This window comes from Homalodisca vitripennis, chromosome 3 (genome assembly GCF_021130785.1).
Source record: "Homalodisca vitripennis isolate AUS2020 chromosome 3, UT_GWSS_2.1, whole genome shotgun sequence".
Lineage (NCBI taxonomy): Eukaryota > Metazoa > Arthropoda > Insecta > Hemiptera > Cicadellidae > Homalodisca > Homalodisca vitripennis.
This window is the reverse complement of record NC_060209.1, coordinates 208,112,664-208,131,223: the sequence shown is the minus strand read 5'-3', so window position 1 is coordinate 208,131,223 and position 18,560 is coordinate 208,112,664. Positions and strand designations below refer to the sequence as shown.

At 34.4% G+C, this 18,560-nt stretch overlaps 1 protein-coding gene across 1 annotated transcript in view; it reads right to left on the bottom strand.

Annotated features, from left to right (window-relative positions):
• Nucleotides 1–16,488: 16,488 nt before the first annotated feature.
• The window catches only part of LOC124358069 (endochitinase), a 47,318-nt gene continuing 45,246 nt past the window's right edge, over nt 16,489–18,560 (bottom strand). Inside the window, exons 10-11 of the mRNA XM_046810362.1 lie at nt 17,770–18,231; nt 16,489–17,055 (exon numbers count right to left, since the gene is read on the bottom strand). Of these exons, the coding sequence (XP_046666318.1) occupies nt 16,915–17,055; nt 17,770–18,231 (603 nt within the window). The 3' untranslated portion in view covers nt 16,489–16,914. The remainder of the gene's footprint in view (nt 17,056–17,769; nt 18,232–18,560) is intronic.

Genomic DNA, 18,560 nt, shown 5'->3' with positions numbered 1-18,560 from the left:
TCGCTATAGTATCAAGTAGACTCGGTGCGTAAAAGGTCAGCAGCATCGGTGTACCGGCAGTTATGCGTGAAGAAGCTCACCTCTCGAAAGTCATAAACCTTTCGACCCATTAATTTCCCAGCAGGATGGCCACGGATACATTTCCGATAATTTGCGAGTCACGAGGCTCATTATCTTTTAGAATGATAAGATTCAACTTAGTGGAAATTGTCGTTGTTGCGCAATGTTTTTGTGACCGCGGGTAGCTGTTTTTTGTTACTGTTAAAAGAATTAAAAGAGTGACTATCAGTCATTTAGTCTCGTTCTCTGCCAGACCGAAATGTTCAGTGATATCCACTTGTAATAGTTAAAGCAATATTGTTATCACCATTAATTATTATTTGAAAAGTCACAACAAAACCATCCTTGAACTTTTGTTTCCGGAAGTGAAGTGCGTCGTTATTTTCTTTCAATCCAAAATATGGAAATGTCAGCACTAAATCTCACAAATTCTTTTGGCCTAGGTTCCTCGTATGAAATCCGTTGCATAATGACGGTTGTAATGTACCAAAACGGGTTTCACGAGATTATGAGAGAATATATGATCGACGTGATAATCATCACTCTTCATCTCTTTCTCTCAACCTTTGCTGTTTCGGCAGCGGCCTCCCTCCTCCACCCCATCATTAACCTCTTCTTCATATGTGTCACCTTTCAGGCTTTGAAAGTTCATATTATTCAGTCCTCTAGGTTGATATAGTAACTTAATGCTAGTACTGTAACGAATCACTATTGTGGTTTCAACATGTGGCATAGTCTACATACACGCTTTGCTCATTGGTTTATCAGAGGTCTATGAGCTACTAACTTTTTAATTTTGAATTTCGTAAATCTTGTCATGAATCAGTAATTTAACCATTCATTTAAAGCAGATTTTGTATAAACAATCGACCTATAAAATGCTTCATCATGTTTACTGTTGATTATTTTAAATTTCGTTCAGATTTAACTTTATAGTGAAATAAAAAATAAATTATTTAATTTACACAAAATTATAAAAAGTAAAAAACTTTAAATTTGTTTAATAATTAAACGTGAACAGTTTTAAATTTAATAGGCAAATTGACGGGCACGTAGTCCTATTTGCTCGTCGCAATCTATAATTAATAGAAGTAAATAAACTAAAATTATACAACAATTATTAATAGTTCTACATTATCTTACATGACGTAATATAACTATGAGTTGAAGTAAATTTAATTACAACATAAATCGACAAAAATTAAGATAATGTATGTGTTACTAAATGAAAGTATAGTTGGAATTAGGAAATTTTTGTATTAGATTATTCTGTTTTTAAAGAATACAGATCAAATTTTCTAGTTAGCTTAATCTGATTTTATTGAACAGAACAGGAGGCAGTAGAGTAGAGACAGTATTTAAATATAAACTAAAAAAGAAAGAAAACACCCCATTGTCCTAATAATTTTGAAGAACGAGTATCTGTTCTTATTTGCGAATCTTACATGGCCGCCAAGTCAATTTTTGAAATTTTACTAGTAATACTTGTGCTATGTATGTAACATTTTACCCAGGTCGTACATATGGAATATGATTGTGATATTCTCTGGTAGCAAAAGACTAATTCTTTGTAAACAGGATCAACTATAAACAATTAATAATAAATAACTATAACTATAACATGTGATGGCTCTGAGTAATTATTTGGAAGGATTCACTTTCTTCCATATTTCAGTATGACGACTACAATGTCCTTTAAAATTAAGAAATAATGAAATTAAGTTTCGGAAGCCATAGTTGACGTTGGCGAACGATAAGAAGATCAGAAAAAGAAATCATTCGTCGGGGTAGTATCTAAAAACCAAGCTCGGATCACATGAGCACTTCAAAGAGCAGGTGCTATGTATGGACGGTGAACTTTCTTATCGCTCGACAACGGTCAACAATGGCTATCCTACATTAAATTTTCATGGTTTTTACTTTCTTTACACTGCCTGGTCATCATGTGAAAATAATAAATTAAATAAAGTTAGCCCAACAATTGCTAATCAACAACCAAACATGTTGTGAACCGAGATAGATAATTTCGATACTCATAGATAAACCTCTGACGTGGCTAAACAGTGTTAATCAACCTGCACCGGACACACCGGACCTAACCTTCCCGGATGAACTCCGACCTTGGCTCACTGCCATTTGGCTCCGGTCAGACAGACGACCATCCACGGTCACTACGACCGTGTACTGCTCATTAATTTATCCAAGCTTTTATAAACTTGTTTTTATTTTTCGTTTGACAAGCGCGCTTTGAAAGTGCAATCCAATACAACGAAACGACTTATCTAAACTACCAACACCATATTTGCAATATATCACCTTATATTTCGTCACCGAATACATTAACAGATAGATGTTGTAATGTATTCGTAAAGATAAAAACATTAAGATTACTTCCCAGAAAACAAGAAATTTGTTATTAATCTTTAAGAAAATAGAGACATTAAATGTCTTTATATTTTAAAAAGATCTTGTCCATCCTCTTCATAAAAGTGACAGAGAATATTATTGCATTGTTTGTACAGTAATCGTATATTATTACATTATAGATTATAATTCAACCAAAATTGGTTTTAACCTAAGGTAAAGACCAATTTAACTAGTAAAAACTAGTTTTGACCTAGTTCTATGGTTTGGCCAAAAGTGAAATCGACTAATAAAAACTGGTTTTGGCAACATTTTATCTGTGGCTAAAACTTTACGTGAAGTTCCATTTCTAAATAAACAGGACTGAGTTCTATAACAGTGCATGTCAAAACTATGGTATTTCGCTGAGCCCCATTAAACCCTATCACTCAATAGAATGGCATAATTTATCTTGTCTGCCATATTGCTGTAGAAACTTTTCTGCATGACTTTCGTATATCTGTCTGCAGGATTTCTCTAGAGTGTAGCCATAGCCTTAGGTTAAAATCATGTTTGACTTGCAGTCTATACTAGTTTTAACTAAATTTTAGTTTTTGTCTTTAACATATGCAAATTGGAATTTAATAAATAACACGTTCTTTATGAATATCATGTAGGGATTCACGTTGGTAATGGTGTAGTTATGATGAATTATAATTTAATAAAATATAATATTTCTTAATAATATATGTCTTAAAAAACTAAATTTTTACCAACAAGAAATATTTACTTCAGTAATGATTTATTCAAAATCATACCGCAGATTCAATCGTAATTTTTCATTACCCTGAAAATAGCCTTAAATTATAGTTTTATGCCACAATTTCCCTCTGAAATAATTTAAAAAGTTTTACTTATTTTTATTCTTCAGAGATAAACATTTACTAAAAACTAAAAATTGTCTGTAAAATAAGGTTTGTTTCAATTAACCACACCGAACGCCTACAGACGATGGGTTATCTTTAAATGGATGAGAATTCACTGATTATTTTATCAACCACTTGTTGCTATTTTTCTGAACGATATTTCGATAGAGCTGTATATATTAATTATATATATATTATAAGTTACTTGTAAAATAAAAAAACCATTAGTTACCTGCCAGAAATTAACATGCTGATTTCTGATTTGCTGTAATATTATTTCAAATTCCAGCAAGAAAAGTAAGATTTTAGTAGTCGATTAAAAGTTTAGACAGCTTAAAATGATGTATTCTCTATCTTTGTCTAAATAAATGAACTTAAATCATGAAAATATCCTAAATATAATATTACAACTATGAAAACTCATAAGTCGTTGTGGAGTTCTCGCCAATCGCAAAAGTAAAAAAATACGAATAAACTTAAGTTTATAAAAATTCACAACATTTATTTGTAACTAAGCCTTATGACCGAATAGATAACTTTTCCCGTAATAAATATGTTAACTTTAACATGTTACATTTCATTCAATTCGTACTTACTATACATGTAATAAAAAATAATAATATTTTAATATATAAATATAATTAAGATGATATTGAGAAAGTTTTGTCAGCGAATTCAGATTGTTTACCTACTACTGTATACTACCTAAGCCGTGGGATCCAAACAGTTTGTAAATATAAAAATTAAAGTAATTTTAATCCGTAAAATATAAAACCACAAGCTTGAATTATATGTTTTACTATTTTTTTAAATTTCATAACAATGTAAATTTTGTAAATATTATTTAAAAAAATGTTTATTGCATTCAATACGTTTTAATGTCTGATAGACAATCTAAAATTATTAAAATACTCTAAAAAATTAATGCAAGTTTAAACTAAGCTAAAAACTATTGTATTTTATTTTAGTGCTTAATATCTCAAAAAAGAAGGAAATTAGTTAATTTCATTATTTCACTCTCATGTAAGCCTTTTTTGTTTCTATCAACAATGAACTTATTGTACTGTCTCTTATAAATTTAATATTGTCATCCAGCTGATTCTGAGATATTAGTCCAGAAGGTGACAGCCAGTTTGCACTGTATAAACAAACAACCTGATTTTTCTTGAAATGGATAGAGCAAAGTATCGTCAGCCAGTTCTGAGATATTAGGCCAGAAGCTGTAAACCAGTTTGCACTGTATAAACAAACAACCTGATTTTTCTTGAAATGGATAGAGCAAAGTATCGTCAGCCAGTTCTGAGATATTAGGCCAGAAGCTGTCAGCCAGTTTTCACTGTATAAAAACACAACCTGATTTTTCTTGAAATGGGTAGAGCAAAGTATCGTCAGCCAGTTCTGAGATATTAGGCCAGAAGCTGTAAACCAGTTTGCACTGTATAAACAAACAACCTGATTTTTCTTGAAATGGATAGAGCAAAGTATCGTCAGCCAGTTCTGAGATATTAGGCCAGAAGCTGTCAGCCAGTTTGCACTGTATAAAAACACAACCTGATTTTTCTTGAAATGGGTAGAGCAAAGTATCGTCAGCCAGTTCTGAGATATTAGGCCAGAAGCTGTAAACCAGTTTGAAATGTATAAACACACAACATGATTTTGAACCTCACCAAGAAACAAGAGGTTACACTTTGTTTTTTTGGTGCCTAAGGACACAGATTCACTTACATTACTACGGCGCGGCGTCCACCAAGAAACTAGAGGTTAGGTTAGTTACCACAACAAAAAGTAGACCAAGAGAGTAGCTCGATGAAAAGTGTATTTATATGAGTTCGTACTAAAAAAAATAAAAATTTTTAAGGTTTGTAACTCACATATCTAACGCATATGAATCTACAGCCTAGCTGATATGTAGTATATGTGATTAGTTGTATAATCTGTGATCGGAAGGTTTTCAACAAAGCTTGGAATTTAAACATTCGAAATTTTACATTAATTATCCTAATTATTGCCTACAAATTGTAACATGTTTCATATACATAGATATTCCGTTATTTTGAGCAGCAACTAAGAAGTCCCTTCGGTGGTTTATTTCTATTACAGGTTTAATATTGGGCACATTTGGAACCAAGTTATCAATCACCAATACTTTCTAAGGTTACCATATGAATTGTACGGATCAGGCAATGTACTTACCTATCCCGCGTGAGTTGGTTGAAATTAACAACGTTAATGATGGGGATAACAATACCCCTAAATTCACATCCTTTATATCCATATTTAGGTCTTTTATGTTTCCTGAAATTATTGAACAAATCAAGCATGTTTAGATTGTATGTAGTTTTGTAAATAGAAACAAGTAGGAAATTATGGATATGGTCGAGTCGATCTGCAAGCACAAGTGTATGATCCGGTACCGACCGTTGATTATCAGAGATTGGTTAAAGTTGAAGGCGAGCAACCATTATGTGATTACTTAGTATTTTCATGTTTCGGCTCGTCCAAGGCCGAGGTACTGAGGACAGCGCAGACATTTCAAATGCAACGTTGTCTCGTTAACTGTTAACGTTACGACCTGATATTTGCATTATCACTTAATTCTAGAAAATATTGCAAGTGTGTTGGCTGTTCTATCTATATCCCCGAACTCTGTTCTTTCAGTAAAACACCAAGTGTTGGGCTTGGATCTTTTTTCTCTGCTTTGGATAAATCGGTAAGTCCACAACGGCCGTGGTAGGTTATCTTCCAAAATCGAAAATTTTTTCGCATTTTCTGTGGTTTACATAAACTGTTATACATTTTAACATAATTTTGGCTGGACGTAACTTTATAACATACCCAGTAAGTTCCGAGTTCTTTTACAAAATTGAGGCGCTATTCAAGAGTCAGAGGACAATAATTTAGATATATATATATATATATATATATATATATATATATATATATATATATATATATATATAATTTCAATAAACATTGAATCGCAAAAGTACTTGCTCCCGGCGGAGCAAGTACTTTTTGCGATTCAATGTTTATTGAAATTAAATAAGGCTATTGCCATTTATACAATTTAATATATATATATATATATATATATATATATATATATATATATATATATACATATGCACAGGGTAAGTTGCGTATTATTGAAAGAAAATTATGAGACAAGAACAGATCTGCAGAAAAATTAAATACATTATCCTATAGAAGGTGGTGAGTTTCAATTTTTTTTTTAATTATTAGATGATAAGACAGTTATACAATTTCATTACAGTCAGATAAAAAGTAGATTAAAAAGAGCCGAAAATTGATTGTCATGAGTGGGTTATTCTACAACTGTTGTATATGCTCGTTACGACATTAATTTCTCTCGTATAAATGGTATGAGTAAAATATGGACAATATTTCAGAGCCATAATGAAAAACATAATTAGTAATAATCAATTTTGCAGCATGGTACAGCTAGTCATGAAATAAGTGGTTTTTGCACAATATACCATTAAATATTAATTAACTAAATTAAAAATTTAAACTAAAATACACAAAGAATTTATAAAAAGTATAATAGGAGAGTCTTTGCCAAAAGATCTTTTGTCAAAATACTGGCCGAGGCAGGTACTGATTACGGCTTACTACGGCCTAATTTATCCCCACCTTTCGTATGGAATCGTTTTGTGGGGAGCCTGTGCAAACAACCATTTTATGAGAGTTTTCAAATTAAAAAAAGCAATTCGCATTATCGCCAATTTAAACTTCAGACAGTCGTGCAGGACAGAGTTTAAAAATTAGCAACTGTTGACTCTGCCATGTCTCTATATCTTAGAAACAACAAATATATTGTTTGTCTAAATGTGCCTTAACCAGAGGACGAGAAATACATGAATGAGACAAGAGGCAGAGACAACTATCGTTCGGGAATGCATCGAACGGTGGTTTATGAACATTTACCTTCGCAGGCAGGTGTTAATTTTATAAACAGATTGCCAGACACAATTAAAAATGCCTTAACGCCCAAGGTGTTGAAAACTCGTATCAAACTCTGCCTGGTATCAAACGCTTTCTACAGTGTTGATGGGTTTCTGGCATTCAACCCCGCGATGAGGAAACTGATTCTAACGCCGAAAGTGGGCGTAATTGGCATGGAACGAATAGGGAGTGAATGTTTGAATGTGGCCTTAATGTGGGATGAATGAAAAGAATTATAAAAATTGACGTTTGCTATGCAATGTATATCGTTAACTGCAATAAACGATTTGATTTTGAGAGTATAACAGCAATCAACAACAAAGCTGCAACAACTTTACAGTACTTTTTAATGCTTTACTTTGTAGATTTTAACCGATAATTTACTATATACAGGGATAAAAAATTTGAAGTCTAATCAACATGTCGCTATATCCCAAGCTGAGCTTAACAAAACAAATACTATGTTATTTAACTAACATTAAGGAATGTCCAAATTAGCAATATGTACCTAGTAAGCTTGAACGAGAATAAGACATAATGACATAGAAATATAACCATAATCTACTATAAGGTCAACATACAACAACAACATACTTGATTGAACTATGTTACTATCGAAAGTACAATGTACTGTATTGTGGACAATGGGAACGTACAGGAAAGGGAGGGGAAAACACCAGATTTTGCCCTCTGCTAAAGTAAAGCTTCTCACTAAAACACAGCTCATAGAAAAAAAGATTATATACAAATTTAATGAAATTTGTAAACAAATAATTAAACACTGTTGTTTAACAAATTTGTCTCAAAAACACATAAACAACAACGAAATAAATAGGGCCGAACGAAAAACAAATATTTAAAGCGAATCAGTTGGTTAAATGCTTTCTCCATGAAAATACTATATTATAAGAATTACTGTATGTTTGTATTACGTAATAGTTCCTAATTCACTGTTTAGGTATAAATCACAGGGTATTATTCAATAAATAATTTTAATCTTACCCAGTTATTGTACTAGTTATTTTCACTCTATTTTTGGCAGTAGGTATATAGTGAGTACGTGAGAATACCGCCAGTAGTAACCATTACGTTGATGTATCTCATTTCCCAATGACAGTCCACACCTTTGTTATGTGAGCACTTGTATGTGTACTGCAGATACAACTCTTATATGAAGCTATGAAGCAGCTGTTAGTCTGAAAGAACATTCTCTCGATGTTTGGTTCTGGGACCAGATCTTTATATTTTATTTACCAATAACAATCCACACCTTTGTTATGTGAGCACTTGTATGTGTACTGCAGATACAACTCTTATATGAAGCTATGAAGCAGCTGTTAGTCTGAAAGAACATTCTCTCGATGTTTGGTTCTGGGACCAGATCTTTATATTTTATTTACCAATAACAATCCACACCTTTGTTATGTGAGCACTTGTTTAATGTGTACTGCAGATACAACTCTTATATGAAGCTATGAAGCAGCTGTTAGTCTGAAAGAACATTCTCTCGATGTTTGGTTCTGGGACCAGATCTTTATATTTTATTTACCAATAACAATCCACACCTTTGTTATGTGAGCACTTGTTTAATGTATATTACAGATACAACTCTTATATGAAGCTATGAAGCAGCTGTTAGTCTGAAAGAACAGTCTCTCGATGTTTGGTTCTGGGACCAGATCTTTATATTTTATTTGCCAATAACAATCCACACCTTTGTTATGTGAGCACTTGTTTAATGTGTACTGCAGATACAACTCTTATATGAAGCTATGAAGCAGCTGTTAGTCTGAAAGAACATTCTCTCGATGTTTGGTTCTGGGACCAGATCTTTATATTTGATTTACCAATAACAATCCACACCTTTGTTATGTGAGCACTTGTTTAATGTATATTACAGATACAACTCTTATATGAAGCTATGAAGCAGCTGTTAGTCTGAAAGAACAGTCTCTCGATGTTTGGTTCTGGGACCAGATCTTTATATTTTATTTGCCAATAACAATCCACACCTTTGTTATGTGAGCACTTGTTTAATGTGTACTGCAGATACAACTCTTATATGAAGCTATGAAGCAGCTGTTAGTCTGAAAGAACAGTCTCTCGATGTTTGGTTCTGGGACCAGATCTTTATATTTGATTTACCAATAACAATCCACACCTTTGTTATGTGAGCACTTGTTTAATGTATATTACAGATACAACTCTTATATGAAGCTATGAAGCAGCTGTTAGTCTGAAAGAACATTCTCTCGATGTTTGGTTCTGGGACCAGATCTTTATATTTGATTTACCAATAACAATCCACACCTTTGTTATGTGAGCACTTGTTTAATGTATATTACAGATACAACTCTTATATGAAGCTATGAAGCAGCTGTTAGTCTGAAAGAACAGTCTCTCGATGTTTGGTTCTGGGACCAGATCTTTATATTTGATTTACCAATGACAATCCACACCTTTGTTATGTGAGCACTTGTTTAATGTGTACTGCAGATACAACTCTTATATGAAGCTATGAAGCAGCTGTTAGTCTGAAAGAACAGTCTCTCGATGTTTGGTTCTGGGACGAGATCTTTATATTTGATTTACCAATGACAATCCACACCTTTGTTATGTGAGCACTTGTTTAATGTGTACTGCAGATACAACTCTTATATGAAGCTATGAAGCAGCTGTTAGTCTGAAAGAACACTCTCCGATGTTTGAATAAAACTCATCAGTACTGCAATGAAAATTATTTGGTTTCAAACACCACAAAAACAAAGGAGAAGAGACAAACTAGGTCTGGACAGTACAGTTAAAGAAGACTTTGTTAAACTCCTCAGAAAGACAATTGATACAATCGTATTGGATACCTCACATCCATAACTTAGCAAATACACAGGTCCTGTAGTATATACAGTGTACAGGTGATAAAAACTTTTCAGATCCATTTTGATATTAAATTTTTCGTGTGTCTTGATACGCATAACTACTTCCCAAAGAACTCGTGTATATCCAGTACAAATATAGTAAACAAAGTTAGAATATATACACTAATAACTCACGTTACGTAATGGTGTAATTTGTCAAATTTACATATTGCTACATCCCGGCACTCTCAATGGACCGAGCGCATGATATAATAGTACAGCCAAGTGTTACATGCGACATCGCCATTCAGCCCACTGCGCCACACACACTCGCGACCCGGCGCGGCGGCGAAAGTTCCCAAATGACGCATCATCACCATTTAGTTTAACCTTCTTCACTACTCTACCGTATACAAAATGTCAGTATGGAAAAAACTGGGTTGCATAATAAGTGCATTCGTTGAAGTGAAGTTACAAGTCTTAGCGTTGCAAATGGATGCTTCAGAGTTGCTGGAGTGATCTCCTACAGGAAGTAGAAAACCTTTTAAAACGACCATAAGTCACACGTTCAGCATTGAGGTTGATATTTAAATTTATAAATAAGACAAGAGGTTGTACCAAACGGTGAAGTGGGACTGGATGTTCACTGTGAAAATTGACAAAAGGTGAGTATATTACAGTGGCATTAGTGTTTATAAAGATTGATCAGATGTAAACCAGTTATGTTCTTGTGAGATTCTTATGTAGTTTCTGTATTTTTCGCAGTTCCACTTACTATTCATGTTACCGTTTATTCAACGGTCAAGAATAGTCTGAGTATTAAAAGTTAAGGCTGTATTGGCTAATGGTTTGTAGGGCTCCCAATTACTTATCTCCGGGAAAGCTCTCCGGTTGAATTGTTCAAAGCATAGGTTAATTTATAGACTATGAATGTTAAAGTTTTGACGAGTCACAAAACATTAATAACGTACCAATAAAATTCGGTAAACCTAAAATAAGTAGCTGCAGTTAAAGATTTATGACTAAGAATCGACAGTAGAATGGTCAGCCTTTATTAACACAAATAGCTTGTGAATGACGAGTTTAGTTCAGTTTACATTTCTCGTAGTAGAGTATCTGCGATCTGAAGCTGTCGCAGACTTCACTCCTGAAGTTTAGAGTCATATTCGTCTGAAAAGATCGAAACAAGTCGGTTACTAAGAAGCTTAAAATGAACTATTTCATCATTTTGCTGTAATAGACTAAAATATATAGTGTAATCTAGATGAAAAAGTATTTCATTGTCTAATCAGATGCACTAAGAGAAAGGTGAATTTGAGCTAAGCTCAACATTCACATTAAATAAAGCCTTACAAAATAGCTACATTTTGAGTAAAAATGGCTTCGTTTAATATTTAAAATTATTAATGATCAAAAGGATAGAATACAAGAGTATCGCTGGAACACTCACAGTGCAATCTGGCGACCAAACCTACGAACTACCAATTTGGCAAAACGCATAACTAGCGAATTCTGGTGACTGTTTCTCGCTATTAACTTCAATGAGACGTCTGGATTATCTCTGGGTCTCGATACATTAAAAAATACGAGTAAATATAAATGCTTAATGTAACATTTTAAACATTTGAAAATCAATTACATGTATAAAAATTTAAAGTGTGAACAAATAAATAAACAAAACACAAGTAAGTTTTAAAGAAATTCAACAATTTATTTACTCGTAAAATAAAGGCAAACTTGAAACGTTCACATACTTAACACTTAAAAGAGATTTCCCTTGCTTTCATTTTGGCAAATTCGTTTAGAACGTAGTCAGTGTCCATTTGGTTTAAAAAATCATTCTCAATGGCCATTGTTACCAGTCCACGCAAACGTTCCTGACAAATGGTGGATCTGAGATAAGTTTTAATTACTTTCAACTTTAAAAAAAACTTCTTTAGCCACTTTGTACTGAAACATGGAGCATCAGAAGGATTCTTAGAGAAACAGAAACATTAGTGAATATAATCATTTTTGTTATGTAAGACAAAGCCTTACTTAGAGAACTTCCGGGTAGCAAAATTGGAACAAAAATGTCTAGCTCTTCGAACAGTTCAACTCCACACATATGTCACATTCTACTCCATCACTCAGAACATTGTGAAGTAGTTTGCAGGCTTTCTCGTCCCACAGCCAAAGATTCTTAATGTCATACAGGAAACAAAACTCTTGCTGTGGTTCCCCATGGGTTCAAACCTATCTTTAAGTGAGTTAATATTCACTTTGAATTATCCCAGTCCAGTCTGAGTCGGTTCATCCTCACTCTCATTAGTAAAATTGCCTCTTTGTTTTCCTTGGACGAGTTTCGGTTTCTTTTCCAAATTCAGCAGAAACAACAATTTTTCTTCCAGTTTTGAAGCGTCTATCATAATGCTATTGAGACCTTCATAAGATCTCATATTTTCGAAAAATGTCCGATCACTTTTCACGTGTGTAATTGGAGTTTGTAAAGTAGATGAGGCTTTTTGCAAGGTCTTACTCTCCATGGTTATTTTAAAAGGGATACGACACGTAACCAGGCAATACAAAAATTTGAAAGTTCGAAGTTTTCTTATTACTCCTACTGCAGCGTTCCTGCAGCATTTAGCTTGTGGCCTTAAGAGGCTTCATACAAAGCATCGTAAATCTCCTAATTTGGTATCTAGGCTACTAAGCCTTCAATCCTACTCTCCCATCGAATGTTGCTAAGGGGTTTCACTGTCAGAGTGGTTACGTGTTTAAAAAAAAAAACTCCACCTGTGAGTTGTACTAGAGAAAATGTTGAATATTTCTTTAATCGTACTAAAACAATCAACTGTAATAAGGCAAGAGAGAGCAGTATCATTAACCACAAAAAAATCATGGAATGGTTACCAAACGGCACGAAAAAATGCCCTGGAATTCAAATCAAGTACTCTTTTCTGGACTCCAGCATGCTTTCTTCTCATGTTGGAGCCATTATCATTTCCCTGGCCCCTCATGTTTTAACGGGATATTCCGTGTAGTAAGACTTCTGTGAGACCCTCACATCATGTATCTGTATCTTTTAACACATGTAACGAATCTCCCCACCATTGTCATTTGTTCTGTATGCCTAATATTGGGTGTACAGTCCAGTATTGTAGAATAATATGTTGCTTATTTTAGGTCACTAGTGATTCGGTCATGAATATCCAAAGAGAGAGAGAGAATCCCCAAGGACAGAGATAAATAAACTCACGTTGTATTAGTTTGCTCAAACTAACTCCTTACTCCTTTGCGTGGGTGAATCAACTTTCAACCTCTAGTCTTCTTCTTTAATACTGAACATTGGAGAGCGCTTAGGCGCCCTCCGCGACCGTGTACTTCACTTAACCCTTAAACCAGCCCTGGCTGAGAGCTATTGACGTAACATTGGCAATCGCGTTCTTAGCATATCACGTTCTCTGTGATATGGAAATGCTTCCCATGAAAGGATTCTAATAATATCTTATGACCAAGATTTGTTTGTCATTTAGTCCAAATTAAAATTGGGGATCGAATTGTGGATGGTGAGATTGAGGTGGAAAATGAATTTAATACACGTTTTTGCAAATGTAGCCTTGACCATTGAGGAAGAGGTGGATAGAATCATTCAACAACTTCCATCAAAAAGGTTCAGTGATACTAATTTAATGCCAATGTGGCTCATCAAGCAATTCTCCAAGCATATTATGAGACCTTTTACTGTACTAGTTAATCTGCATTTTCGCACAGGAGTTTTCCCCTCGCTCCTAAAAATCTCAAAAGTAATCCTAATTTTAAAAAAGACGACCCCACACTCATCAATAGTTATCGGCCTGTCTCGATTTTGCCTGTAATGAGCAAAATATTCGAAAAGCTTTTCTTATTACGAATGCTTCAATTTCTTAACAAATACAATCACCTCTCAAATGAACAATTTGGATTCAGAAAGGGCAAATCAACGATAGACGCAGTTGTGAGTCTTGTTGGATGATTGTAGAGGGGCTAGAAAGTCGAAATAACACATTAAGTGTGTTTCTCGAGTTATCTAAAGCATTCGATTGTGTTGACCATCTTACGCTGCTTGACAAATTGGGGTCCCATGACATCCGAGGCGTGCCTCTCTTGTGGCTTAGTTCATTTTTAAGTTACATATCTGAAGATGTCCAAATTTCAAACCATTTTTCTAATTAAATGAAAATGATTTATGGAGACCCTCAAGGATCAATTCTCAGCCTTATTTTCTTCCTGCTCTATGTCAATGACAGAATCATCACTACCACACAGGAGAATTGTGCAGTATGCGGATGATACTACTCTTTGTTTTAATGAAACAACAAAATCAGTTTTAGAACACAAAATCTTTGTTGCAATAAATAGTTGTGTCCAAAATGTTCACAGCCTCAATAAAAAAAACACATTCTTCGAAACCCAATGTTCTAAAGTTTTCTTTGCGCTTAACAGACTGCGAATATGGCCCGGCCATCGTGTTGGATGAGGCCATATTAGAAAAGGTCTGTTCCTCGAAATTCCTTGGAATTTACCTTGATCAAGGTTTGACATGGAATGTTCATATCGATTACGTTTGCTCCAAATTAGCCTCAGGCATTTATGTGTTGGTGGAATAGCCTAGCTGCCCTATTCAGGTTATGATGACTTATTATGGCTTGATCTATCCACATCTCACCTATGGACTAGTGCTGTGGGGTGCATGTACAAGTAACTAATTTTTAAGAGCGTTGAAGCTTAAAAAACGAGCAATACGCAGCATTGCAAAATTAAAAGTAAGAGAGTCGTGCAGGCCAGTTTTCAAAAAATTTCAGCTGTTGACACTGCCAAGTCTCTAGATTTTATAAACAATGTCATATTGTACGCTTAAATGCACCTTGACCAACGGACGAGATATTCACTCGTACGAGACAAGAGGCAGAGATTGCGGGAGACCGCACAATCAAAAGGAATTGGCGAGGAATGGAGCAGAGTGAGTGTCAAAATGTATGTATAAATGAGAGTTCGATGTAGCACGTGTCAAAATTATTAGATACTTGACGTTTGCTATACAAATGTACTTATTGTCTCCGTAATAAATACTTGACTATTGGCTATTTACCTGCGTAATGTGAGTTAGCTTAGCTCTCATCGTTTGTTATTTGGGAAGACTGAATAACTAACTTCAGCCAATTTTCCCTGAGTTTTATATACTTCATTTCCACTTGACGATAATAATACGTACGTATTGTTTATATTTAATTTTGTATAAAAAAGTGTCAACATTTATATGTATTGGAGTTTTATTCTTGCAAATTAAAGAAAAGAAACTTGCAGGTGTTAAAATTAACACAGAAAGTTAGTTTTAATTATTATAGTAAATTAAATCCGACACTACCTCAAAAAATCTTATTTCACACATAACGGAGCTATAGTGGGAAGGGTTGATTCAATGCGAATCATGGGTCTCTGGCAGTGTCACATTTCAGACGCGAAAGGTGACTTGATGCTGGAACTTGTTTAAGATATACAAAAGAAATTTTAACTTCAGAAATTAAATTAGCACAAATAAAATATCTTGAGAGGGATGTGCTTTAGCCAAAATCATATATTTTTTAAGTGCAGTGTTTTACTTTAAGTCCTGCCTTAGATATCAAAATACAACCTCAAAACCTCGACTCTGATGTTGAAGTGAACTATAATGATAGTAGTCGTTTTAAGTGAATTTTGTATTCAAATTACAAACAATAAAATTGTGTCATTTAAAGAGAGGGAAGAAGTAAAAGGTTTTTTGGAACGCATAGAACATTTTCTATACCTCTTGCTGTAAACTATTTTTTTATATTTCGAACGGGTTCGAGGTATCGAATAAATATAAACCTGATAATAATTTCCTATCTCCAAGAAGTGGTGAAAGCCACTCCGAAATAAGTTCAAACTTGGTAGAAAAATGTAACTTTAAAATGTTTTAGTAAAATTCAATGGTCATCTTGGTAAGCCAATTTGTTTCAATATGGCGGTAGTTAAAATTTTACAAAATCATAAATTGGATTTGCAAAAAACCCGTTTTTGTACAGATGTACTGTAGCATAATTCTGCATTTTTAAAATAAACTATATTGATATTTCAGTTTTTAAAAACCCTACCTACTTTTTCCCAACTGAGCCGGAAAGACTCTTGATTACTATTACTATTATCGATCATCAGCTATAATATCTATTCACGACCATATGTTCTTCGTTATCAAAAATACTGTAACCCAGCAATAAACTGGGGCAAACTAAACCAAGTAAATGGTTATTAATAATTTTGGTCGCTAACATTACGAGATAAGTAATAATAATAAATCATCAGTTCATAAATATTTATTTCAATAACTAATAGTAAAATTCTCATTCTATACTAGGACAAATTCCTGTGTAATCTATAATATTCTGTATTAGAGCACTTTAAAAGTTTTTCTCTAATATCAAATGGCACATTATCTCAGGTTACTTTCCAGACTTATTAATCAGATTTTAATAAATGATAGACTTTATCTCTAATGTAATCTACATATTAGGATCTATTACAGTCATATTGTCGATTAACAACTCATTGAAATGTCGAAGAATATTTAAAAGAAATACAAAGTAACAAATAAACTATATCGCTAAAGAAACATTTTAAATAATCACAAAGCAAAAATAGCAACTGAAGACGAAACTACATAACATATCTTCAGTTTAATTGCAATAAATAGCATTCGCTCGAAAAATAATAGTGAATTTTAAAAGTTATTTCTTAGTCTTGTAGAAGGTTCTGCAGGCAGGCCGACGTGCATTCTCGGGCCAGTCGCAGATTGAGATCTCATTGTTCCACACTGTCCCCAGCTTGCACTCGAACTCGAGAGGTTTGCCGTGAACACACTGATAGTACTGTAACATGGCGAGTTTGTGTTACAACTCGAAAATGATAGTTGAAATAAAAACGATACACAACACAACATGAGGATGAAACATTTCTCAAAATAATGTTTTTTTTTTCAAAAATAATTCACTAACCTAATTAAAAAAGTACTTAGGTATTCTATATTAAATAATACTCAGAAAGATATTGAAGAGTTTTATATATATAAAAATTATATATATTATGGTCGTATTTTGTTTACGTAGAATTTAATCTGTATGATTTTTATGCGCTGTAATTTTACATATTAAGTAAACAATATTAAGATTTTTGGTGCCCACTCAACTTGTTACACTGTTGATGCGCCGTCGTACAATCGACGTCAGAATTGGGCGGTGAAGTAAACAATATTAATTGTTTAGGTGCCCACTCACCTTTTTGCACTGTTGGTGCGCCTCGAAGTCATCCGTCGTACAGTCGACGCGCGACGTCAGAATTGGGCGGTGAAGTAAACAATATTAATTGTTTAGGTGCCCACTCACCTTTTGCACTGTTGGTGCGCCTGGAAGTCGTCCGTCGTGCAGTCGACGTCAGAATTGGGCGGTGAAGTAAACAATATTAAGTGTTTAGGTGCCCACTCACCTTTTTGCACTGTTGGTGCGCCTCGAAGTCATCCGTCGTACAGTCGACGTCAGAATTGGGCGGTGAAGTAAACAATATTAAGGGTTTAGATTCCCACCCACCTTGTTGCACTGTTGGTGCGCCTGGAAGCCGTCCGTCGTACAGTCTACGTCAGAATTGGGCGGTGACAGTTCACCTTCCTCGGCCGCTACTTCCTCCACCGGCTCCTCAGGCTTAATCTCCGGCTTCGACGTCGCCGGCTTGCTTGTGGTGGTAGCTACTGGCTTGCTAGTGACTTCCACCTCGTTCTCACAAGGACATCCTCCATCACTCGGCTCTCCGGAAGGGGGTCTGACCACCGGTCTCACCGGCTTCTGTGGCTTCGATGTCACGGGTTTTTCAGGAACGGAAGGCTTGATTTCTTCGACCTCTGGAACTTCAACGGGTTCCTCTTCTGTTGTTGTTGTCGGCCTCGCTGTTGTCGGCTTCGGTTTTGGCTTTGGCTTGGGAGTTCCAGCTGTCGGCTTCTTTGTTGGCTTGACAGGAGAAGAGGAAGGTGTACTAGGAGGTTTTGCCCATTCCGGCTGGAACAATTATCTCGTATAAAATTATATGCTTATAGCTATTTGCAGTATCCATTCTGATATACAATTAGTTAATGAAGATTGTTTATGCCTTCCTCTCCAAATAGAATTTAATCAAATTTATTTCAGATGATTTCTTTGTAACATATTTAACGAATTTTTTAAACAAATGTGTAAAATTTCAGTGTATTGTTCTATAATATTAAAGTTGTTCTCAACTCAAATAAAGGGTGTCCGGGGTAGAGGTTCTAAATTAAGTTATTACTTTATGACCAAATTTTGGATTTTGAGAGCCAAGATTATGTTTTTGTATAAGATTATTCTACACA